The sequence below is a fragment of the Osmerus mordax genome, chromosome 12 (assembly GCF_038355195.1).
Source record: "Osmerus mordax isolate fOsmMor3 chromosome 12, fOsmMor3.pri, whole genome shotgun sequence".
Taxonomy (NCBI): Eukaryota; Metazoa; Chordata; class Actinopteri; order Osmeriformes; family Osmeridae; genus Osmerus; species Osmerus mordax.
Genome location: NC_090061.1, coordinates 16743969 through 16769483, shown reverse-complemented (window position 1 = coordinate 16769483; position 25515 = coordinate 16743969). Strand labels below are relative to the sequence as shown.

At 40.7% G+C, this 25515-nt stretch overlaps 1 protein-coding gene across 2 annotated transcripts in view; it reads right to left on the bottom strand.

Annotated features, from left to right (window-relative positions):
• atrx (ATRX chromatin remodeler) overlaps window positions 1-25515 on the bottom strand; it is a 108955-nt gene that overhangs the window by 72249 nt on the left and 11191 nt on the right. Inside the window, exons 5-17 of one of the 2 annotated variants that reach the window (XM_067247341.1) lie at window positions 20424-20533; window positions 20166-20233; window positions 17349-19420; window positions 14116-14185; window positions 13025-13158; window positions 12706-12882; window positions 7297-7414; window positions 6868-6967; window positions 6133-6345; window positions 5849-5990; window positions 5606-5715; window positions 5221-5367; window positions 907-1084 (exon numbers count right to left, since the gene is read on the bottom strand). In XM_067247341.1, the coding sequence (XP_067103442.1) occupies window positions 907-1084; window positions 5221-5367; window positions 5606-5715; window positions 5849-5990; window positions 6133-6345; window positions 6868-6967; window positions 7297-7414; window positions 12706-12882; window positions 13025-13158; window positions 14116-14185; window positions 17349-19420; window positions 20166-20233; window positions 20424-20533 (3639 nt within the window). The remainder of the gene's footprint in view (window positions 1-906; window positions 1085-5220; window positions 5368-5605; window positions 5716-5848; window positions 5991-6132; window positions 6346-6867; window positions 6968-7296; window positions 7415-12705; window positions 12883-13024; window positions 13159-14115; window positions 14186-17348; window positions 19421-20165; window positions 20234-20423; window positions 20534-25515) is intronic. The other variant, XM_067247342.1, reaches the window with a different exon arrangement.

Sequence of the window (25515 nt, the reverse complement as noted above, 5' to 3'; positions counted from 1 at the left end):
ATGGGTGAGGCATGTTCAAGGAGATTTATATCATCATTATTTGGAGTTCAATAATGTAGATCAGAAGTCTTTGTATGTATGAATTTATTATATACACACTATTTGGCCTAAATTATGTGGAAACTGTGGAGGATTAAAGAATGTCCCGTTGTCTATATGCATAATGTAATACCAATAGTGTACTCATACTTAAGGTAGTACTCATCACTAGATTTAAGTTCAGATAAGTCAATTATTTATTTATTTAAGATAAGCGTGTTGGCATGACTTATCTGGCTGACACCATAGAAGCTGCTGTTGTTTGTTGCACTCTGTATCAACCTTTGTGCTGCCTCTTTTCCTACATAAATGAATTATTCTTGTCTGGTGTAACTCTCCTCTCAACTGACTGAAAACTAGTCAATCAACCAATCAATTCCAGAAACCAAATCAATGCTACACCACAGTTGGATCATTAATATGCTAATATAAGTATATAGTTGTTCCCCACATTCCCCAGGTGCCATCACTCTTCTGAGGAGGGTTTACAATAAATGCTAGAATTTTGATGCAGGATTCCTTTAATTCATCCAAAGGAATGTAAGTGAGGTTGGGCACCAAGTTAATGGGTTATTAGGTGTGGCTTGTAGATAGCACAATAATAGATCCCAAAGGTTTTCTTTGGGGTTGAAGCCAGGGTTGTCTTCCACACCAGTTCTCACTGGTTCTATACAGAATGGGCCTTCCTTTATGCAAGGGGGCACTATCTTGCCAACTATCGATGGGTGCTTTTCACGATTTGGGAAAGCCCCTTTATAATAAAGCATACAATTACACAGTTCTAACTTCAGACTTGTGCCACTATTTTCGGGAAGGCCCTTCCTTATTTTGGCTTTATATATACACATGTGTGCGTGTTTCCTGTACCTGGGTCGACCAGGGTCTTCTGGAAAGTTTCTTTTAGCTTCTTGCTCTTGATGTTTCTGCCCTGGGTGAGGTTACGGTACATCTCATACCCAATGATCATGATGCCACCATCTTCCTGCCAGCGCTGCAGAGCGTACGCGCGCTCCTGAGGACGCTTTACTGTGGCCAACTCAGTCACCTTGGACATACACACATTATATTTACTCACACACAAGGACATCTTTTTCATTTCAACTACTGAGGGTGGGCCGATATTAGGCTGTTTTCCTGATAAAAAGTGTTTTTAACATGGGTAACATACAGTATATGACATAAATACTTTACAGTCTTAAAAATAGTCAGCTTTCTCACTCAGCACTCTAGGGTTGGACAATAGGAGCACATTTTCATATCGTCAACCGTCACAGTTTCTATAGGTTTCTATCAGCCGATGTCTACGGCAATTTGTAAATATTGATGCAAAGTTGTAGACAAATGGGTGCTGTTTAATTCTGAAGTACTAAAGGCTTATTTACTAATTAACAAGCCCAAATTAGATGGGACCACCTACAGCAGGTCGTACCCGCATTAACTTTTTGTGAACTGACTGACCAATAGCGCAACCTAATCTAAGGTTGTGTTTATAAACAGGGCAAGTTTAATGCAGTGATAGTCATGGCTAGTTGAGGAGCGGAAGAACTTGAAAAGCCTCCAGCATACTTTAAGTTGCATGATTATTAATGTTAATAATCAAATAAATGGAAAGCACAAGGTACATTGTTTCTCCTTTTTTTGCTCATCCAAAAAAATAATTAAACGTGTGACTCAAAACCACGGTTTGGTCCGAACTTGGAGCTTTGTGATCGGTTGCACCATTATTTGTTGGTGCATCATTTGGCTGAACATGATACTTTAGCACTGACAACAGCAGCCACCTCAACTGCAAGAGGCCATGTTACCCAGCCATCAATAGCAAAGGATTTTGCAAAACATGTACTTATAAAATAACAGTTATTCAAATTTAAATAACCAAAACAAAGGACTTTAAATCTGCAAAATACCACCAGGAAAAAAATACAACAACATGGATTCAGCCCACCGTCGATTGTTCATGTATTTGTCATATTGTTCAACACTACAGCACTGATGTGATGACTGTATTTATGGTAATACAGCAGTAAGATGGCAATTAGGGGTGGGGGAAAAAAATCAATTTACATATGAATCACGATTCAGTCTTCTAGCGATAAAATAATCGATTTTTAATCGAATCGTGACCCCAAGAATCGATTCAAATCGAATTGTGAGGTACCAAAAGATTCCCACCCCTAATGGCAATGTAGTGATATGGAATTTTATGTTTGTAAAATTAATGTGTTTAAAGTGTGGTTAGATCATTGTTTAAGGGCTGTAAGAGTTAATTGATCAACAGAGAAGTTGTTGTGGTAGGACAGATGTATAACATTATAGATAATATTACTCCTAGTGATGACCATACAAGGGAAGTTCAACATTTAATATATGGACATTTCCTGGAGTTTATGATGTGATGAGCTGCTAAGGGGTGATTGTAGGGAAAACCAGAGACTGTTTTGGGACAATTGGTCTGAGGATTAATGATGGTTATTGTATTAGGAGTGAGTTAATGATAAGGGTCGCGGGACAGCTGCATGTCTATTGTTATTATGGATGGACCAATGACTTTTGAGAACTGTGTACTATAAAATTGTGTGTTGAAGGATGTTCTTTGGCATTCAGGGCCATCAGCTGGGTAGTGCTGGTGTCTGCTGGATTTTCCGGTTCCACTCTAGAATGCTAGATGGAGCTGTATGGAATTGTCTTTGTGTTATGCTAGATCAGGGGTCGGCAACCCAAAATGTTGAAAGACCCATATTGGACCAAAAAAACAAAAAACAAATCTGTCTGGAGCCGCAAAAAATTAAGAGCCTTATATAAGGCTTATAATGAAGGCAACACATGCTGTAAGTGTCTATAGACCAATTATTTGTTTGTAAACATTCGGGATGCGCGCGCAATGTGGCTGCAGAAAACCGGGAAAGGATAGCCTTTATAATGGCTAGAGAAGTACACGGATTATACAAATAGTTCGATTTAAAAAGACCAAAAAGGTCGAGAAGGACAGCCTTTAAGAGAAAAGTTGATTCCCCATTGATCTGTCACATCAGAATTTTGATTTGGGTTACGAAAGTCTTGAAATTTGAGTGAGAATGTCGCCCGGTAGACCGCATCTTATGCGGCAGCTATGTCTTCACGTCATGTCACAAAGTTCATAATTTTACAGTTTTACAGTCAATTATACACCTTAAAAGTCAAGCAGGGCAGCTTTAAAGAGATATGGGAATTCTGCTTTTAGCCAGCTAGTCCGATTATTTTTGTGATTTGTGTAAAACTGGCAATCTGAGTGAGACTGCATCCCCGTTACACTGTTTTAACGTTGTTAGCCTCAGTCAGACTCGGGTCGCTCACTGGCAGTGTGCACAATGTTGTATTTCACTCCATTCTCCAATATAAACGTCAGGGAGGACTGCCTGTAGTAGATACAAGCCTGCTGAAGACAGCCAGCAACTCGGATTTCTTTAACCAAGCCTGTTTCATTCATCATTTGCCTGAGAAAGCGACTTTCTTTAGCCAGGCTAGTTTTGCCCGAGCCAGCCTAGTTTTGCCCGTTCACTCCATTCTACAGTAAAAACGTCAGGGAGGACTGCATTTTGTAGATACAAGCCTGCTGAAGATAGCCAACATCTCGGATTTCTTTAACCGAGCCTGTTTCATTCGTCATTTGCCTGAGAAAGTGACCTCCGTTAGCAAGGCTAGTTTTGCCCTATCACATCGTCGGGCTATTTATAGGTATCGGGGGTCAAGTGACTTTTGTGTATGGACAAATGAAACGTAAATGTATTTATCCAAAGGACAAGTGCCTCAAAAAGTTAATGTCAAGCTCTGAAATCCAGTGGCCAGAGATATATGATGACCTGATCGACACCAAGTGTATACCTGGGAGAAGTCCGTCCTTTGCAGCCGACTTGCGCAAGTTGAGCATGCTTGACAGTGGCGTGACGTAGGGTGATAATTGGTCTATATTACTTGATAATATTATCATTATCAAAATGATAAGTAGGCTACAAATACATAATGAGCATTCATGCAATCGCACTTTTTCTCTCACTCCCAACTGGGTACTCGGCTGCAAATGTAGCATGCCTTCCCTGGAAATGTCTTTCCACGTTACTCTTTTTGTTATTTGTGACAACTTCTAATTACAAAGCGAACATGCAGGCAATCCTTCCGCATTGGCAATGAAAGCAAATGATTCGGTCCAAAAACTGTGGAATCCTCTGTTCTCCTCAGCTATTTTTCTCTTTTTCCCTTTGGGATCCATGGCCCATGACACACCCGCCGGTTTGTTTGCAACAGCCACCTGTCTGGCACTGACGCCAAGCTGAAAGAAACGTGTGTCGCAGGCTATGACGTAAATCTTCGTTGACAGAAATGTTGAAATAAAATATTTATTATACACATACACATTTTGCTGTAAAAATGTGTATAATAAATATTTTTTCAACATTTCTGTTTTAATAATTAAAACAAAAAATATGTTCACACCATCTTTTTCCATTTTCATATTTTTGAAAAAGCTCCAGGGAGCCACTAGGGCGGCGCTAAAGAGCCGCATGCGCCTCTAGAGCCGCGGGTTGCCGACCCCTGTGCTAGATGGAGCTGTATGGAGGTTAGAACATGCGAGACCCTGTTGTGTGTGCTACTTCTGATCCCATCTGATTCATGGCCAGGTGGTTTGTGTTACTGTCTTATGTTTATGACAAAGGTGGTTTTGTGTTGTTGTCTGATGTTTGTGTGTCAAAGATGGTTATGTTGGGATAATGATTGTGCTGATAAATATCAGCATGAAAAACCTTCAATTCAGTTTAACAATTGATTCTTACGAAATAATTCCACTACAGTGGCTGCTTACCATATAACTTGAGAACCAATACATATATGGCAAGCAAAAGTTTGTTCAAAGCTACTTATTTTAAATTAATGTTTTGGTTTATAGGGCTTGCTTTTTGTTGGCAGGGACATTACATCTCATATCTTACTCTCCTCTGATCCAATTAGTTGGATGTCAAACTCATCATCGTGTTCGAGCCAACATAACCTATTTCAAGTCCTGAAATCTACCTGAAGAGTGTGCTTAAAAAGTCCCAAAAATGGGGAGTGTCACCCGGTGTTCAGTGCAGGGCCCCTTTCAGGTTACAAACAGCAACATATTCATACCAGTAGAACTATCATGATACCAACAGCAGAATCTCGTACCTCCAGGCTCTCCTCGTCCTTCATGCCATGCTGCCACTTCTCAAATTCATTGAGCCAGTTGAGCACAGTGTTAAGGGGGCACACCACCAGCGCTGTGCTAAATTCCATCTGTTCACAGAGTAGCATGGTGTGGAGGAATGTCACCACCTAGGGGACACAGCAGAAACCACGGTCAGAATATATTTTCCCTGATTAAGGTTAGACTTCAGGGAAAGTCCTCTCACAAAAGAGAGACAAATAAGTCAAGAAACAGAGAAAGTGGCAAAAAGAAAAAAGAGAAGGAGGGTTAGACAAAGAGTGTAATAATGCACAAGAAAGAGGTACAGAGAGGGAAGGCCAAGACAGAACTATGATGAAGCTGTAAGAAGGGTAGATCCAGTCCTACCTGCAGGGTCTTGCCGAGACCCATGCAGTGAGCCAAGATGCAGCCTGAGCCTGATGATGTCTTGGTTTTCTTCAGTGACTCACAGCAGCAGTCCCACATAAACTGCACTCCTGCAAAACACACACAAAATAAATTACTCACATGTCGTCTCCATTAAAACACTTTTCACATTGGGCATTTTCAAGCATATGTCTATATGTACAGTACATGTGTGATCATTTGTCTGTGTGCTTGTGTTCTCACCGTCAACTTGGTGGGGTTTAAGCTTTGTGACCAGGTTTCTATGCACCTGCACAATAGGTTCTTTGGTCTCCTCATCTTCATCCAGAACCAGCTTGGTCGTGATTGGACACACTACCTGGGAGGACTCCTCCACAACAATAGTCTAGAGGGAAGTGGAGAGGGGAGTAGAGATGGGGGCGGAGAGAATAGAGGAAAGGAGACGGAATGTTAATGGGTACCTCATATATAGGGTTTAACTCCTCAGACAAAGTGTGAATAATCAATCCATCGATTTGTTTTTTTACCTGATGTAAGAGGTTTACCTCTCTAAGTTTTTCCCTCAAGGCCTCCCTCTCTGCGATGCGTTTCCTTCTCTCCTCCTCCTCTTTCAGAGCATCCCTTGTTTCTGTTCGAAGCTTGTCATCCTTGAGGATCTTGCGTATCTTTTTGCGGCCCTTGGGGGTCCCTTTGTCATCATCTCCCTCCTCCCCAGAGCCACTCCCCTCTCCTGAACCACTCTGAGACAACCACAAACATGGACACAGACGGCTCAACCCTTGATCAAACAGTTACTTACAGTAATATACACCACAAACCCAACCGCTGCAGCCAAACATGTACTTACATTTACATTTAGTCATTTAGCAGACGTTCTTATCCAGAGCGACTTACAGTAAGTACAAGGTCATTCCCCCCGAGGCAAGTAGGGTGAAGTGCCTTGCCCAAGTACACAACGTTGTGTGGCACGGCCTGGAGTCCAACCGGCAACCTTCGGATTACTAGCCCGATTCCCTAACCGCTCAGCCATCTGACCCAATACTTATTTACTATTAGAACAGGTCAAACAATCAAATGAGCGGACCAGGGTTTACCATGTACTATGGTGTATTTTCAAACTGCTTTTACCAATAAGACTCACAGAATCAGAGCAGGAAGCAGCAGCACTGCATCTCAATAGTTGAAAAGCAGCAATAACTATACAGTATCCAACCCTAATCCGATTGTAAGGGAGTCCACACACACCCGCTATCTCCTTTTACCTTCTCGTTGCTGGAGGAAGAGTCCTGGACCTTAATTCTGCGCCTTTTCTTTTTCTGGTGGTAGCTCCTTTGCTTGTCCTCTCCCTTCTTCTTGGAAGATCTGATTTGAATGAATTTAGTGTTCAACTTATACAGGCAAGTCTTACACAAAACTGGTGAATGTTTACCACATCAAACATATAATAAGGTAATCAGTGAGGCTTTTCTGCAAAGGAGCAAATATGCAATTTTGAAAAAGAATTGCATATTTGCTGATCAGAATTTATGATCAGAATTTGTTCATGTTGAATATTGCATGAACATTTTTTAATTATTTTTCACTGATTGAAATATATAGGTTTGAAATATAATGTAACTCATTGCATTCAACTTGAGTATTCAATAATTTGAATAAAGGTTTTTGGGACTTTTCAATTAGTCTCTCTTCACCTGGTCTTGCGGCGGGTTCCCTCCTTCTCTGAATCGCTGACCTCCTCACTCATGGCTGAGTCCTCACAACTGGATTCCAACTTCTCAAAGTCAGAGTCTTCGGAGTCATCACTACCCACTGGAGACAGGGGTCAGGGGGATGAAAGAAAGAGGGAAATAATTAAATAGAGGAGAGAAGAATCAAGAACAATCTCACACTAGGACGTTTCACGTATCACTATTGCTGATTCTCATAATTTTTCATGCAGTATTGCATGCAACTAACAAATATTTTAATAATCGATTAATCTGTCGATTCTTTTTTCGATTAATCGATGAATCGTATCAAAATTGGGCTCAAGTCTTCGGCGAGCACAACCATTGTTCTCTTTCATACATATGTATTATTTTCCCACCCCTAAGGATCCCTCAGTATTTTGACTACAAATATTGTTGTCAAAATGTTCGTCTTGGTCCCGTTTGCGTTGATTATATAGGGATTTACGTTCCGTTGCACGGTTTAGGCTGAAATTAAATTTTTGTGGTAAAAAGTGCCTTGTGGCAGAAGGGACCTCAGTGCTAGCCTTAACATCACGTCAGCACACGTTAGCAACGATGCATAGATACGCCATTCTAGTAAGACAGACAGCTATATCAGCGAGCCCTCGGCATTAGTACCATAGCTTAAAGTCTAGGAAAGTTTGGAGTCATGGAGCAGACCAGCTAAATACTTATTTAGCACTATATATCATTGATCTTATAAAGTGCTTTCTACTACTCAAAGTACTCAAGGTCGCTTTACAGTTCAGTATTCATTCAGACACAGTGAACCCAGTGGTGGTAAGCTACAACTGTAGCCACAGCTGCCCTGGGGCATACTGACAGAAGCGTGGCTGCCAATCAGCGCCTACGGCTCCTCCGACCACCACCAACATTCATTACCAACATTCATTCACATTCATACGATGCATGTCTTTATGATGGTGGGGGAAACCGGAGTACCTGGATGAAACCCACGCAGGCACGGGGAGAACATGTAAACTCCACACAGAAAGGACCTGGAGCGACCAGGGTTCGAACAAAGGACCTTCTTGCTGTGAGGCGACAGTGCTAACCACTGAGCCGACCGTGCTAGCGTTGCTACCTGCATATACCTACAGCTGGCAGCTGTGCTCCATTTTGCTCCTAGATTCAGACCTAACCCCGGTAAATTGTAGAGCTAACTAACTACTACACTTCTGTTGTGTGGGAATCGCAGCAGCTAACCAGTCGAAGGACGTACAAAAATACAGGAGCACACCCCACAATTTCCCCAGAAATTGTACCCTCTTTAGTTAAGTGTGAAATGCTCCCAAACCTTGGATGACTCGGGTCATACTGATTCTCTGCCTCCGCCATGTGTTTCAGAACAACGTTAGGGGTCTCTCCGATGGTCTTTCCTCTACCTCCACTCTTCTTTTTTTTTTCTCTGCTCTGCGCTCAACACAAGTTTTTTTTTAATACTCAAACATCTCCGAGACTTATTGAGTGGTGTAATAGTTGCGCGACACAACGAACCGATAACGAAATTCGTTGCCAACTCTTAATAATCAAATGTTATCGATTCATTGTTGCAGCCATAATTGATTCTAGTGCCCATGCGGTACATCTATGGGAGACTATTTAATTAATATAGATGTTATTTATTATCACACTATATATGATTGGATATGGCCTACACTTCCATAACTGATTCTGTTACCACTACTCTGAAATGCAGGTGCATTTATTTTCTGTTATATTTATATGGTTGTAACGGTTTCAAATTCTTGTACTCACTGTGAAATATTTTACTGTTGATTGTGTTTTTTTCTACAGGTACACTCTTGCACTCTTGAGGGGAGTTTCATGTTGTTCAATTGTAACTTGTTTGCTCTTATGGTTCTTCCCTTTGTCACTAATTTGGTTTTCCACCATGTATGTTTCATGTTTTGGCTGTTCGCAATGTTTGGGGCTATCTCGTTGTTATGATCAGTGACCTATGCTCTTTTGTAAAGCTCTCTCTTGGAAGTCGCTTTGGATAAAAGTGTCTGCTAAATGCATAAATGTAAATGTAATATTTCAATTCTTGTACAACCCACAAACCAACAGAACTTCTTGATAGCCGTATTTGCTTGCTGTTGCTTCGGATCATTTCAATGAGGAGACAGCTCCTACGCTAACTATAGGCATCTAAACAACATACACTATATGGCCGAAAGCATGTGGACACTAGGGATGTAACGATATCAAAATCTCACGGTACGATACAATTTCGATATTGACCTCACGGTACGATATTTATTGCGGTATTGTGGAAAAGCTCACGGTATTGTTAAATAGCTCACGATAGTGTTTGTGATGATAATAGCAAAAAAAATACTGACATTTATTCTGCTTTTGCCAGTCAACAGGCAATTTATTGTTGTATTTATGGATCATGACAACATAAAACGCTGATCACATAGTGCTTTTAAAGTGCAAGTTGTAGTCAGGAACATCAATATTCTGTATAATAATATTTGGTTGCATAACTGATTCTTCTGTGCAATGTTCAAGTTAAGAAGCAACTAGAACAATTGTAAACAATAGGGAATTCCCTTTAAGTGCAAACAAAGATCAAGTTAAGTCAGGTTTAAATGTGCAAGGCAAATACAGCCTTTTAAAACTGGTATGTAGGAACATAACTTAAACTTAAATAAAATAGTCAGTCAAAAAGCCTTTAAAAAAAACTGACCTATCATTTAGCTTATGTTCACATTTTTCATCTAAATATCTACATAGCAAGGGAGAAAAAAAAAAAAAACAAAAAAAAAGAATTCCTTAAACAGTCTGGCAAAAAGCCTTCTGAAAAACACTGACTTATCCTTTAGCTAATGTTCAAGTTTTTCTTTAGAAAGATCAACGCTGCAACCACGCTGTTGTGTGGCATAGTTGTTGAAAATGCCTCCTTCAGGGTTTTTTGACCGGAGATTACTTTCTTTGTGAGAGAATCTGCAAACTTTTCGGGATAATGGGTTGTCAGATGACTTCGCATGTTGCTTGTGTTTCCCGTGTTGTATCGCAGTTTACTGTGGCAGTGCTTGCACATAGTCCATTGTCTGTCCACCACCTTCTCTCCTTTTGCGTTTTTTGACACGGCGAAACCAAAATTTTTCCAGACATCTGATTTAAAAGCTGCAGGGGCTGGCACAATCTCAACTTCGGGTTTGTTGTTTTCATCCTTACAAGTATCGCTGTCGGCCATGCTGGCTTGCTGTGAGCTTGTGTGGACAGCGTGCAGCATGCAATCCTATTGGCTTAACAATGGTTGTTGTGACGACGCAGCACAAAGGATCATGGTCTATGTAGTTAACAATGATTTGTTCCGCGGGACTGTGTTTATTCCTCTTGCTTAGGACACCTGTCCTTTTAATATTGTAACCCAACCACGACGATATCGAGACACGTTTACCACCGCGATAGCGCAATATCGTCAATATCGTTACATCCCTAGTGGACACCTGATCATCTCACCTATATAAGCTTGTTGGACATCCCTTTACAAAAAAGGTATTAATATGGAGTTGGGGCCTTTTTTGCTGCTATAACAGCTACCACTTATCTGGGAAGTCACAAGACATAAAGTTTTTGAGTATATATGTGGGATGTTTTGCCTATGTAGCCTCAAGAGCATTAGGGGGGCCCGTTCTTGGTACGTCGCTTATTACATCCGAGATCAAATGACACATCCAAGATGACATCATCTTGCTAATCATGATCTGGCTAATTTGGTTCTTCGAACACCCATGTTGTTTATAATTAGTATAGCTGGATTGAGTTATGCGTTGGTCTAAAGGGGGGTATGTATCGATAGTAGAAACCTTGATCATCAACGCTCCTATTGGCTGCTCACATAAGTCTATGGCTGCTCACCGCAAAATGAGCACCCTGTTTTTTCCGCAACAGCGCAACAGATTGCTCGAAGGTTGCTCCGAATTTGAAGATTTTATCAGAACGCCATGGAACACCTCAAAGTCTGCAAAATCCAAGAAAGAGGGCTGGCAAAAAGTAGCAGACCAAATTAAATGTAGAGGAGTGACAACGCGTTTTATCGCTTATTACAGTAAGCTAGGCCTATGTTATTTTTAATTTTCATACTTTCATATTTTCATTTATCATCTTTAATGTCATATGATGTGGTTTCAACAAATTTATTATGTAAATGACACCTTCACAAAAAAATGATAGACTATCCTCTCAAAAAGTATAGGCTAGCATATCGCGCTGTGCTTAAGGAGCCTATCACGCAATGAGCAATTAATTCGGTTTCATGTTAAATTCTGCTTATTATTCTTGCACCTTCTGCAACAGGTTCCTGTAGTAAAAAGGGACAAGACATGTCTGTGACAGACTTCCTTTATCACCTCTGCTTGTAAAGCCTCAATGTCATCGTGTTTACATAAAATAAACCTGCTCCCAAGCAGGTTTAAGCTTACGGACCTGTTGCTATGACAGCAAGTCCAGGATGAGCTTCGAAGAACCGAACAATCCAACATAATGACAAATCGTCAACAATCAAATCCAGCTAACTGAGTTAGTGACGTACCGAGAACGGCCCCCTGGCTTGCTGAGGGCATGAGCATTTTTCCCCTAAGGCGTTTGGGTCAAGGATCAAGTTTTTCCACACCAAACTCAGGAAAGCATGTCTGTATGGACCTTGCTTTGAACATGGGGACATTATCAAGCCAAATTAACAACAGACAATGTTTTTCAGGGTTTTAGGCTAGAGCTCTTATTTTACTGGTGAAAATATTAATGTGAAAGCGTAAAGTGTCATTGAGTCATAGTGTACTTAAATCTTTATGACAACAATTTGGGGAAGGTAATCTGTTTCAGCTTGATAATGCCTCCATGCACAAAGAAAGGTTATTACAAGGAAATTGGTTATGACTTTCGCAAGTCTAAACACCCAAGCAGCCGGTTTCCAATGGGTCGTTATCTAGTTATGCAGAAGCCTGTTAACGACCATTCATTTGAATCAGGTGTGTTGGAGCAGGGAAACATCTAAAACGTGCAGGACAGGGGGTACTTGAGGACCAGGGTTGAGAACCACTGATGTAGACCTTGTAGTTGGGTGTGAGAATGGTTGTATTGCCCTGTTGGTTGGTCATGGCATGGCTATGACATAATTTGACTTGGCGATGGTAACCCAGCCAACACCATGGTTTCAAGGTGTGGACTATAGCTCTGCTAGAAGCCTAACTGGAATGTTGTTTTCTCAGTAATATTTTGTCTGACTAAAACCCATTCCTCTATTATAGTATGAAAATATATCAAGACATACGTTTTAATAATGTATTGTGATACATATAAAGTGGACTCATGTATCATGCCAAGTCTATCACAACTGACTCCAACTCAACCACATACCTTTCCGCCGGGTCTTCCTCTTGGTCTCCTTTTTCTTGCCTTTGGAAACAAGTTTCTCATCTCCTGACTCTCCTTCACTTAGAGACAGCTTGTGTTTAAGCAGACGGTGACGTCGGCCACCCTTTTTCACATCCACCTCAGAACCAGAGTCAACATCATCGTCCTCATCTTCCTCTTCTAAAGTGTAAGCACAAGAAAACAAGGGAGGACCACTTATTGAAAATCAAAAACAGTAACATATTTCTGATAAACTCCAGAGCCAAATTAATCTTTGGTAAACAAAACCATTCAAAAGCCACAGTGGTACAATCTAGCTCACCTTCCTCATCCTCTTCTTTGGCCAACTTCTTTGATTTATTATCCTCGTTGTCCAATTCTTCGTTCTCAGAGGAAGTCTCAGCTCCAGATGAATAATTGGATTTGATCTGGGCCAGGAGCATCTTCTTGGCAATCCTTTGGTAGTTTGTTCAAGTATTTAATCAGAAACAGTGCAGCTGGGCTAATCCCCACCTCCTGTCAACAAAGTCTAACTCATGGCAAGGTAAGTGGTTGCGCCAAGCTGTTTTCCCCTACTTATAGCGCCGTTAGGCTTCAAATTGCACCCGTCTTCAGACAGGGACATTGTTACTGACATGTAATGGTCACTAGATGAAGCTTCTTGCGCTAAAGGCAAGGTTGGAAAATGTCATTTAAAAAAGTCATTTATTTCCGTGTTGTTGGTCGGTAATAATTTAATTAGAGCGTTTTTGTTGTCTAGCCATTCAATCATTCAGCAAACTTAAGTTAACTGTCTAAAGGATGTTCAAACACATTACAGGTTAGACTGCAATTGGTCTATAGTAGCCCAACAACATCAACATTTTATAGTCAGCTGACAAGATTGCGTTGGTGTCCCCAGTCAAGTATAAACAAACACACAGGGACATCATAAATATTCAATGGTCTAATTAGATTAAGTTATACAGGCAAACATGTAATGTCCTTAATTTATGTCAGAACACAGTCCGAGTATTGCAAAAAAGAGAGCCACAATTTGTTTGGAAATACTAGGCTAGAGATTTACTTGACGTTAGCCTCTTGATACTAAGCCTATTCAATTTAACAATTTTCAGAAAGACAGGCAGTGTAGCGTATAATAGGCAGTGGATAATATAATATTGGTTGAGAATGTGTATTTTGGTTTTATGTAGATGGCGGTTTACGCAAGGGCAGCAGCACATATAAAATTTAAGTTGCATTTGATAAATCAAGTAGGCGGCCTATCTACTACAACTATCCTGACCGATCATTTAGAATAGCCTACGTTTTGTTCCCTTTACATCTACGGACTAAATAGATTAAATAGGCGTGTGTAAAGTTGTTGTTGTAAAGGTGGGGAATTTTTTTGGGGTCTTCTTACACAACTCTTACCTGTTTTCGGGATCGTCATCATCATCGTCATCTGCCATTTGAATGTCATGGTTACCCTCTTCATCATCACCTATACAAGCAGCAAATAAGTCAAAAGATTAAGGACCAAAGAATAAAACAGTCCATACGCATCCATTCACTCAGTTGACAACTGACTCTCTGTTAACTTGGTAACATTGACCTTGGTCAAATACTTTATCCATATTAGGATAAAAAGGTATTACTTTCCATAATTGTGGGCTCGAATGAAAGGCAGTACTTAGAGCTATCATATCCTATATCCAGATCCACCGTTATAATTGCTGAAAGAGTAATTGAAGCATAAACACATCAGAAGGCTTTATCTGATTCATCAGTATTTATTGGGTGTGCTTGCCGATGGCAAGAAGCAACCTATATTATCTCATATATATTTATTATTGGGTGTGATTGCATCTGTCAAGACACAACCTATATTCTTGCTCATATATATTTGGGAGTGCTTGCCACTTAAAAGGCCCATCCTATATTCTCATATATATTTATTATTATTATTTATTTTCCCACCTTAACTTGTCCCTCTATTTTTTTTTTTTTTAAAGGTTTGTCTTGCTCACGATTGCGCTGCTTGTATTAGATTTTACGTTCCATTGCACGGTTTAGGTTTAATTTAAGTTTTTGTGGCGAAAAGTGAAGCTCACGGTGGCTTACTAGCCAACACAACGTCCCAACGTCATGAGCGATTACCTTTGGTAGAACATTAGTTTAGCTAAACTGGCGACTAAAACGTCAAGACAGCTGCAGAAATGCCACAGGCAAAGGCCAGGGTGATAACATGTATCTTGCTATGTTTCCAGGCTGTGATATCAACACCCTGTATTTTTGTAAGCCCTTCGACTGGTTAGCTCCAGTAATTCCCACACAGTGGTAGACTAGTAGTAAGCTAGCTCAGCTGTACAACTTACCGGGTGTGAAGTATGAAACTAGGAGCAAAACAAAGCACAGCTGGTTTCTCCAGGCAGGGCTGTAGACTGTGACCAAATAGTCGCATTTGCTGTTGCTACCAATTATGTCCATTATGTATTATGTTATGAGTTGTGCTTTTCAACGTACATGTTGAAGAATACAGGATCAAGTGCGCAAGGGAGTTTTTCGCTTGTCGTCCGCAGTGAACGGACAGTAAAAGCACTGCTTACTAAAAAAAAAAAATATGATGGTGTATGATGAATGGTATATGATTATGCGTAACTGCTACATTTGTACAAGTTTATTAAATAAAATGATTTAATAAACATTTTTACGTTTAAATTTTGGCAGGGTAGGGAGTGCCTAGCTAGCCTCTCTCTGACTCACGGCGGCGCCGATCAGAGCTTCAGGGCTACAGATTAGATGTCCCTAAAGAACACGAGTATCTAACAGTAGTTCCGCATAACATTAATTAATTTGCAAGCAAGTTTTATTTATTTATACCGTGTATTCTCCATGTAATTTCATGCACTGAACCGTGACGCCCGTACCGTACGGTTCGGTACGAATACATGTACCGTTCCACCCCTAGTATAGATACACAAAATGTCTACTTAGGTAAGGTAACAAAGTATTTGTACTTGGTACCTGACACCTCTGCAAATAACTTATATTTAGCTTAAGCAAAACGAAGCTATACAGTACTACTACGATCAGTAGCTGCCTGCCACCAACGCAGAGGCCTGATCATGTAATTATGTCCTGAAATAACTTGTGTTACTCCAACAAACAAATGCTTCGTAACTAAACCGTTTTGACTTTTAACTGACAAAATTGACAACATGTTAAGAAACTCTTTACTCGAAATATCTCCTCAGTTTTCAATTTGAAGCAGTAAATCTAACACTGTAGGAAATCTCCCACAGGGAGTCAGATGGCTGAGCGGTAAGTGAGTGGGCTATTAATCAGAAGGTTGCCGGTTTGATTCCTGGTCGCGATATAAATCCAAGATTTGGCAACACTTCGGATTTTACAACAAAGATGGGCAATTTGACAAGACCGATGCAATTGGCAAGATATGTCGTGTAAAGTACACAGGCAGCACGGCTAATTTAAGTAGTCACCTGAAGAGGCTACATGGTATTTGTGTGGAGACGTCTGCCTCCCCCTCGGATTCAGCTATGGCTACAGTCAGTGGTCACCTAGTAGAGGCCGACTAGTAGAGCCCGATCGATATATCGGCGGGTCAATATTATCGGCCGATATTAAGCATTTTCCAAACTATCGGTATCGGCATTTCTAATGGACGATAAATGAATATTAAAGTTTTTTTTAATATATATATATATTGTGTTTTTGTTCAAAGGACTTTAAGTTTCATATCTTAAGTTTGTATTTTCATACATTTTATTTATCAGAACTTTAATATATTTTGATGTTCCTCTGTTCTGATGTGACAATAAAACAAACAAGTTTATTTTTAAACTGCATTATCATATTATTTTAGTGAGGAAATAATAACAGGAGTCAGATGGCCGAGTGGTTAAGGAATCGGGCAATTAATCAGAAGGTTGCCGGTTCGATTCCAGGCAGGGTCAAATGACGTTGTGTCCTTGGGCAAGGCACTTCACCCTACTAGCCTCTGGGAATGTCCCTGTACTTATTGTAAGTCGCTCTTTCCACTTCTTACTAGATTTAGCTGACCTTCCAAAGCCAAACTAATTATAAAATCTAGTGACTAGCATCAAATCTAGTGACTTTTAAGAGAGCCTCTAGCGACTTCTTGTGAGATTTCTTTGTCAACACTGTTCTTGTCAGTGGTCGAAAGTTGCCAACTCTGCATGGGTACCGGATAGACCCAGAACTCGTTACTACCGTAACTTAAGATATTTGGGTATGGTACCATTTCTTTAGTTTCAGTACTGACTTACCGGAGTAATGTTTTTTGTGACAACACTAGTTGAGAAACATTCAAAATACCTTTGGTTGAGAAAATCTCCTATTGCCTATACAATATAGTAGCATGCAGAATATCGCCAATGTTAGTTTACACCTTTTATTCTAACATAAAAAAACATGTAAACTAAAACATTAAGAGCTGACAAACATTGCTAGTTAGCTAGGTGCACATAGCATGGATCTTGTGGCCAAGTGTGTGGTAATTGTTTGCAGCTACTACAGCTTTGCCCAAAGTAAACAATGTCTAAGACAAAGGCAAATACAACACAATGGAATGCTGAATTGCACAAGTCTGTTGTCTGCTTTTTCCATTTAGCTGTCAAACTGACCTGAGGACTGGTGAAAGGGGTCTCCTCCTGTGGCCATGCTCTCCTCCACAATGGGCTTGATCTTCTGCTGGTCCCCACTCTCCTCCCCTGACCCTCCTCCCTTTGCCTTTGGTTCCTCCATGTCCTCACTGGAGGAGGAAGAATCTTCTTGCTTGGTATCTACTTTGGCTCCTCTCTTTGATTTGCGCTTGCTCTCGTACGACCTCTTTCTGTCACCAGCTTTGGCCTCTTCCTTCTTGTCATCCTTTGTTTTTTGCTCTTCCTTCTTCTTGGCCTGGCCAAACGTCCTCTTTCCCTTGCCTAAGCTCTTCATTGTCACTTCCAAGTCAGTGTCTTCAGAGGATTCAGACCTGTTCTGCTTCTTCTTATTGGACTTTTTGGAAGCCATTGACGTCTTCTTGTATTTGTCATCTGACTCTGAGTTGTTGGACACAAGTTTCCGTTTAGGAGTTTTATTTTCTTTCTCTTGTGCAGTTGATGTCTTGTTAAGCTTGAACAAGCACTTCTTCACACTCCTGCCAGCACATTCATCCTTTGCAACTCCTTGGTTCTCGTCCGAGCTCTGATCTGCTGCCACTGTTTTAAGGAGGATCTCTGGGACTTCATCTGAATCAGAGTCTTCTGCCTTGAGTTCTGCGGAGGCTTTGGTGCCCCTGCTTGTATTTTCCCCTTCTTCAGCCTTGAATTTCGTATTTCTCTTAGAGGCTCTGGTTTTGCTGTGCCCTTCAGACTCTTCAAAGTCACTGTTGTTGTTGTTATCCTTTAAGGTGTCGGTCTCAATCTTACCATCTGCTAGCTTCCTCAAGGGTGTGGTCTTTACTCTGGATGACCTCCGGTTGAGGCAAGGTTTACTCTCTACCTTGCATTGCTTGTCTAAGTGTCCTGCGCCATCTTCCTCCATTTCTTCTTCCTCTTTCACCTCCTCTTCCTTCAGCCCCTCATCCATGTCCTCACTCTTGGACCCACAAGTGGTAACCACAGGAACAGGTGTAAGTTTAACAATTAGGTTCTTCACCCTAGGAGGAGGCATTTTGGAGTCTAGTGATCTTCTGGTGAACTTGAGGGTCTTGTCTTCATTATCTGTGCTGTTGTTCCCCTGAGATAGCATTGTTGAATCCGAGAGGCTCTCCACCATCTGGAAGAGTTCATCAGGAACAGATGGAGGAACAGAGACAATGTCCTTATCCAGGGACAACTCATCAGCCGATGCAGCACCTTCATCACAATTAGCCTCTTCTGTCTCAGATTTCGCCTTTGGCTGATGTTTGGCTTTATTGGCGTATATATTGGTCTCAGACCCCTGTGGTGAAGTAGTGGGGATGTCATTCAAATCCTCCTGGGCTGACTGTCTGTCTTCCTCTAGCTCAGCCTCCTCCACCTCAATATGTTCATTTACCTTATGGACAGTCAAGTCACAGCTGCCATGTGTTTGGTCAGACTCAACAATCTTTTCACTGCTTGTCCTGTTTGGTAGAGCATTGCCTTCTCCATTCTGCATCACTTGCTTCAGGAACTCGGGCTCCAAAGCTGCCTCCAAAGCAAAGTGGGCCTTCTTCAAATCAGTCAGTACAGACTTGAAAGCCTTCAAATGCCTGTGCCTGACTGCGCTGTCGACCTGCTTTTCCTCTGTTGCCTGTTGGATAAACTTTATAAATGTGCTATTTAATCCAGCGGTAGTTTCCACAAGACTCTTAGCTTTCTTCAAAAGCTCTTTGGGAACCTGTATCTTCTTGTAGGAGAATGTCAAAGTTCCTGAGCCATCCACATGCTCCTTCCCGTTAACCATCGGTTTGTGATATTTGACCTCTCTGTGACGCTTTTTGTCCCCTTCACCTTTCTTGTCCTTCCTCCCCTGCCTACTCCACAGCTGCCCTAGGTTTCTTATGAGGCGTTGGCAGTTTGAGACCAGGTCCAGGAGGGGGTCAGCGGTGCAGATGTAACAATGCCATTTCTTTTTCTCATCTGTGATGATGGACAGTTCTTTCCTGCCTAGGTTGCGCAGGATGCACTTCTTACAGAAAGCGTTGTTGCAAAAGTCACAGCAGATCAGGTTCCCCCCTTCAGCGCACCACCTGCATAAGTGGGAACACAGACGCATACAGTAATAAGACTGTAAGAAATGCAAACTGTGACTAAGGGCTCTAGTTTCCGGATGGCACAATGTCGGCGGTAGCGCTAAAGCAGACAATATCACAATTTAGTTGGGCACAAGGTGTTCATGGCGTCTTGCCATGTTTTCTAATTTGACGGCTTGCAATGGCATCACTAATGCCAAAATGGGCGTGGGTCACGCAGTGGAGTGTTCGTCAAAATCAGGTGAAGATGTGCTAGTTAGGTGTCAAATGAAACCAACATTGGGGGCTACCATCTCTGTCTCGTCAGACCACGTCTTAACGCTTTACACAGGCGTTCTGCTGGCATATTACAAGAATAATTGAACTAATGATTACTTTCACAAAACAAAATATATGCATGTGTATGATTGACACATTCTTCCTAGGAGACGCTTTCCTGTCTCAGTCGGTGACAGAGGCGTGCTACTTTTAAGGAAAATGAGGGGTGCTTCTTTGATGGCTAGAACTGAAGTCCCAACCCCTCATATAGATTATTTTACAACTGTGCGCCATTGCGCCCAATAACGCCAAATGTTCAGAAATTAGCAAAAGGGTATTGGCCATACCTTAGATTCACTTGTGTCGTGAACTTGTGCCATAATCTTGTGCCGTGCGCCTCTGCTTGCATCTTGACCCAGAAACTAGGGCCCTAAGAGCTTCTTGCTCAATCTTTGCTGAACATCTGAGATTTTTTATTTCCTACCTGCATTGCTCATCCATGCCATCTGTGTCTCTGCTGATGTCATCGCTTGTGTAATACTTGTAGCATGACTGGAGTAGAGGAATAATGGAATTTTAATCTTAGGCATACATCAACATCAGGAATGCAACAAACACAAACAATACTGTGTCTCTACTATATATATTTTTTTTTTTATGGATAACCATGCATTTTTTCATCTCCATTTTCCATACAGCCATCTCTCTAATGTCGCAAGAAGCTTAGCCCAAACCTGATTACCTTGCAAATGAGCACTTTAAGCATGGGGTGCTCATAGACAGAGTTGCGCTGGAAATGGTTCACTTGCTGTCCGCAGGCAGTACAATTTACTCTCTCCTGCAAGGATTCGTCTGTGAGTGCACAAAGAGCAATGGTGTGAAAACTGCCAGTGGCACCATACCTGATACTTGTAAATTAATACAAGGTTTCAAGTGCAAAATACATCTGTTACTCGTTACTTCCTGCCATAATACAAGATGAATGCCTAGTACTACTACCACTACTACTATTACAAATTCAAATGCCTTAATTAACTTACGGGGATCTGTCTATATGCTGCAGTGTTTCCCACATAATTAGACTGAATTTGTGCTGGTAGGCAGGGGCGGAGCCAGACGTTGTAAACATTAGGGGCTTAGCCCAAACCTAGGTCCCAAGTAGTATCGTTTTGATGTGGGTGTACATAGGGGCTTCAACAAGTAATGCGAGCATGCAAGTAAAATTTTGTAGCATTAATTTGAGTGCGAAAGTTTTTGAGCTTTATGTAATATAAACATTACGTTGGACTCATTGTTAGCCGAATGTATTTAACTATGAATATTCTTATATTTGACACATTTATGCAGAGAATTATGATACAAAGGCCCAACCCAAGGACCCCCCTAAAGCCTTGAACCCTCAGACTTACTTGACATCACCTAGTAAGTGATTGAGTGCAAGAGGCTGCAAGGACTCAAAATGCCATAAATTGGAATGGGACAGCACTTTGCTGCATTATCTGCAAAATGGTAATGTTGTTGAATGAAATCTGATGGAAGCATATTTGGAATTTATCATCAAACGACAATGTATGGAGGAGCGACTGAGTTATAGAAGATGTCTGTACAATGTTAGCACTGTAAACTATCACAATTAAGACAACACTTGGAATACGTTGTTTGTATTGGTTTTTAAATACTGTGGGAAAGACATTTTGAAGAGTACCACAAAACTGCATCTGCATATTCTCAGTCATTTTAGTGTGTAGGGTCTCTAATAGGCATGGGCCGGTATAAGATTGACGGTATGATAACCTTAAGGAAAAAATACCACGGTTTCACAGTATTGCGATTACTTTTCAAAAATATTTTTGCTGAACACAATATATTTTACTTTTAAGCAACATATTACATTAATTGAACAACAGTAAACATGTCAAGTTAAATAGTTAAATTGTTAGTTGTTTTTTTTTTACTAAAAAGAACAATACATAATTATTGTTTTAATTTAACATACACACAAAGACATTGAAAGACTTAAATAAAAGTATATACGTGAAACCAGCTAAATGTAGGCCCACATTTTCATTCATACAATTTTTCTTATTGTCTGGTTTTTAACTCTGTATAACTCGAGACAACTATCAACTCCCCAGAAATCTGCACTTCTCAGTGTAAGAAATGGTTGAAATGTGTGAGTCTCACAGCAAATGTGTGAGATTTGAGAGACCTGTACAGTGTTTCCCAAACATAGACTAATTTGTGGCAGTGCGCCACAGAATCAACACCGGCCTCCACATATTGCATTTCGTTATTATTATTTTGTATTACGCTATTTAAAACACACAGCGTATTCGTTCAGCTGCATTTCTTTCCCTGTTCTCCCTCAGTCTCTCTGTCACTCACGCGTCTCTCTCACATACATACACAGTCACAACATCGGCACACTAAGACAGACAGCGATATCAGCGAGCCTTCAGGATTAGTACCGTAGCTAAAAGTCTAGGAAAGTTGAGGCTACTTTTCGCTAGGTACCTACGAACATGTTTTAATCTGCTAGACAAGTGGGTTCCCCTTCGTTCTTTTGGTGAGCAGTCTCACGAGCCCTACTCTTTTTTTACCCAAAAAATCCACCTGGTACGTTCTTATTTTGGACGGTACGTTTATTTTTTGGGGGAAAATCGAGACAATTTTAGAAAATTCCACGCATTTTTTTCGGAAGGGAAGATAAATTTGAACTCTGATGTGAAAACGTTAGCTACCTTAGCTAGCTAGCTACTGGCAAGTAGCTTACATTAGCTAACGACGTTAGCTACCAACTGAAGGTTGTCAGTGCAAGCTAGTAAATGTTAGCAAGAGCCTCATTATGGCTCTGATGTTAGCTCTAGCTACTGTACACTCACATAACGGTTCCCATTCAGCACACCAGCATGACAGTCACAACCTATAGACAACGAGCCTCTCATCGTCAAATATAAATCCCAGGGTATTTACTTTTTTATATTTGCGAACTCAAGTAAAGTAAAAAAGACATTTACCTTTAGTCTTCTGCTGTTGTGTCAGTGTCAACTCCGTGGTTACCAGTATTCATGGCATGTTTGTTATTTGACAGATTTGTAACTATGTATTTCCAAGCTACAGGCATTGAAGTATTTTCCTAGCAATGCTTTATTTGGTAGTGGTTGTCATGGTGACTGTAAACTGTTTTAGGAAAAGTGATAGTACTAGTACATGTCTGTTTGTAACTAGACAGCCTCTTTTTTTTACTTTGTAATAACTATGTATTTCCAGTGGTTTTCATGTTATGTTGCAGTCATGTTGACTAAGTTTTTGAGGAAAAGTACTACCATATATTTGTAACCAGACAGACTCTTTTTTGAAATTTTCTAACAATGATTATGTATTTCCAAACTACAAGTGTTGAAGTTTTTTCCTAGCAATGGTATATTTGCTGTCCATTTCTATTCCTGATTGCAAGTGACAGTAAAAGATGCGCACTTACACTGGTAGGAACACATTTTGATAGCATGTGGACACAGTTTGCATGCTGATTTGGCAATTTTCCGGGGGTTACTTTTATTCCGTGGGATACTTTTATTAGATTTTGAGGATTTGTCCAGGGGGTACTTTTATTCCGGGGGGTACTTTTATTTGGGTGATAAAATTACTTACCCGTCGTCATGGAGCCGACCAGCTAAATAGTTATTTAGCACTAGCGTTGCTACCTGCATATATGCAGAAATTTTTTACAATATTTTCAGGCTTCAACCAGTGCTTCTCAAGCAGAAAGACAGGGTCAGGGAGAGAAAGAGATAGATTTGTTAGGCATTGAAGAAAAAGTAGGAAAAGTCACATTATCAATGCCATTGCTCTAGAGAAACAACTTCACTTTAATATTGTATGAGGACAGCAAACTGTAAGATTAGCCCCTGCTTAACATTATCAAGACTCATGTCAACAGGCTACCATAGCAGTTTAGTTTTAGTAAACACTCATGTAAGAATGGAAAATTGTGTCCTACTGCTACTGGAATTTTTTGACAGCGTATTATAACGTTTGGCAAATTATAACCTTACTGATCTTTTCTGTGGATGATATTTAGTGGATAATTTTGTAATGTCAGCCTTGTCAGGCAATTATTTTACACTGCTGACCACACAACGTTAAACGTTAGTGTCATTCAGTTAACGTAGTAATGTTAGTAGCTGGCTTGTTAGCGCTAGCTCCTAACACTAGTCACTCCAACATTGTGACGTTGGACGAGGCGAGCTATGCTATTTCTCGGGAACCACAGGGCAACTGTGCAGCTAGATTAACAATCACCTTTCTTGGAGAAAAAAAAATTGCTGACATTCTGGTCTCCTGATATGCTCCTGGCCTCTCTTTTCTTCCTCTCCTCTCTTTTTTAGCGTCCCGATTTATGTTTCTGTTTTGGCATTGTCAGTTCTCTATTGATAACCAGCTGTCTGCTGCTGCAGTTCGTGAGCAATAACGTTAAGCGCAAATTTTCAAAAGAGGAGCGAACCATGGACCAAACCATAAAAAAAGGGTGTTATTGCTCGGAAATAAAAACTTTTTTGTTTCAATTTTGCGGCTTTGTTTTAACTCGGATGCATTAGTATGAGTATTAGTTAGGCCTATACATAATAATTTAGTCATAGAATGGGAAGCCTACATAATAGGCTACAGGAGCCGAGTGCACCAGCTGGGCGTACGCCTGGGTGTAACGCTACGTCCGACGTAGAACTGAAAGTTAAGACTAACTTAAAGTTACGACTAGTGCACCAGTTAGACTTAAACCCTTTATGTGCTGCACCTGGGTGTACATTTTACGCCTAGTGGGGAGCAGGCGTAAGTTGGAAAATCGGACTAATATCCATGGTAATTATCATGTACAACAGTTTGATCGCACATGCAGCGCGTCTTGTTGTAGGCGACATATGGAAAGGGCATTAAGGCGAGAAAGATTCGTCCGTCATCGCACAAATCCACTGTTAATTTTATTGGTGATCGATTTTTTGGTGATTGTTTCTGTTTGTTTGTGTTGATATTATTAAATTTCCCCGTGAGCACACTTCTATTCTGAGTAAACAACTACTTTTTCTATCAGTAAAATATATTTTTCTTTCCTTTTGTTGTTTTAATCCATGGCTTGTTTTGAAGGGAGATAGGCTAGCTATAGAGTGCGCTTTGGATAGGCTCTTAAATGTGTTGTTTGGCAACGATTGACGCTTTTGCATTTTCACAAGGACGCGCATTTTAAAACAAGGCGTAGCTACAACCGTGGTCTGTCAAGCTTGGTGCACTTGGTGTAAATTCAAATCACAAAGTCGGACGTAGCTAAGACCGACGGAGTTAAGACCAACTTTTTTACAGCTGGTGCACTCGGCGTCTTTTTGATTTTGAATTGGGCGTGTGGATTTTGTGAAGGTGTGCATAATTTTTTATGAATATTTAATATAATAAAGTTCTGTGCAACGAACTATTAACAATTATTTTGAACCCCTCCGGTCAGACACGGGTCGACCCCCCCCCCCCCCCACCACCACAAATTGCTTTCTAATCTGTGGGAAACACTGCTGTAGTAGGCTAATTGGACTTCCCCAGAAAAATATTTTTCTATGGCTCTGGTGGAACATAGGCTAACATGAAACTAGCTGATAGTTATCTGTCTCAGTCGGTAGCTAACTCTCTTAACTTATTGCAACCGGAGGGTTACTTTCTCCCCTGCGTAAAACCTGAAGGATTCCTGCACTTTCCGTCTTTGACGAGACAAAAAAAAAAAATGCTCATTTTTCAGCAACGATAACGGAAAATTAAAGAGGTATTGAAACCGTGATTTTTTCAAACCGCGG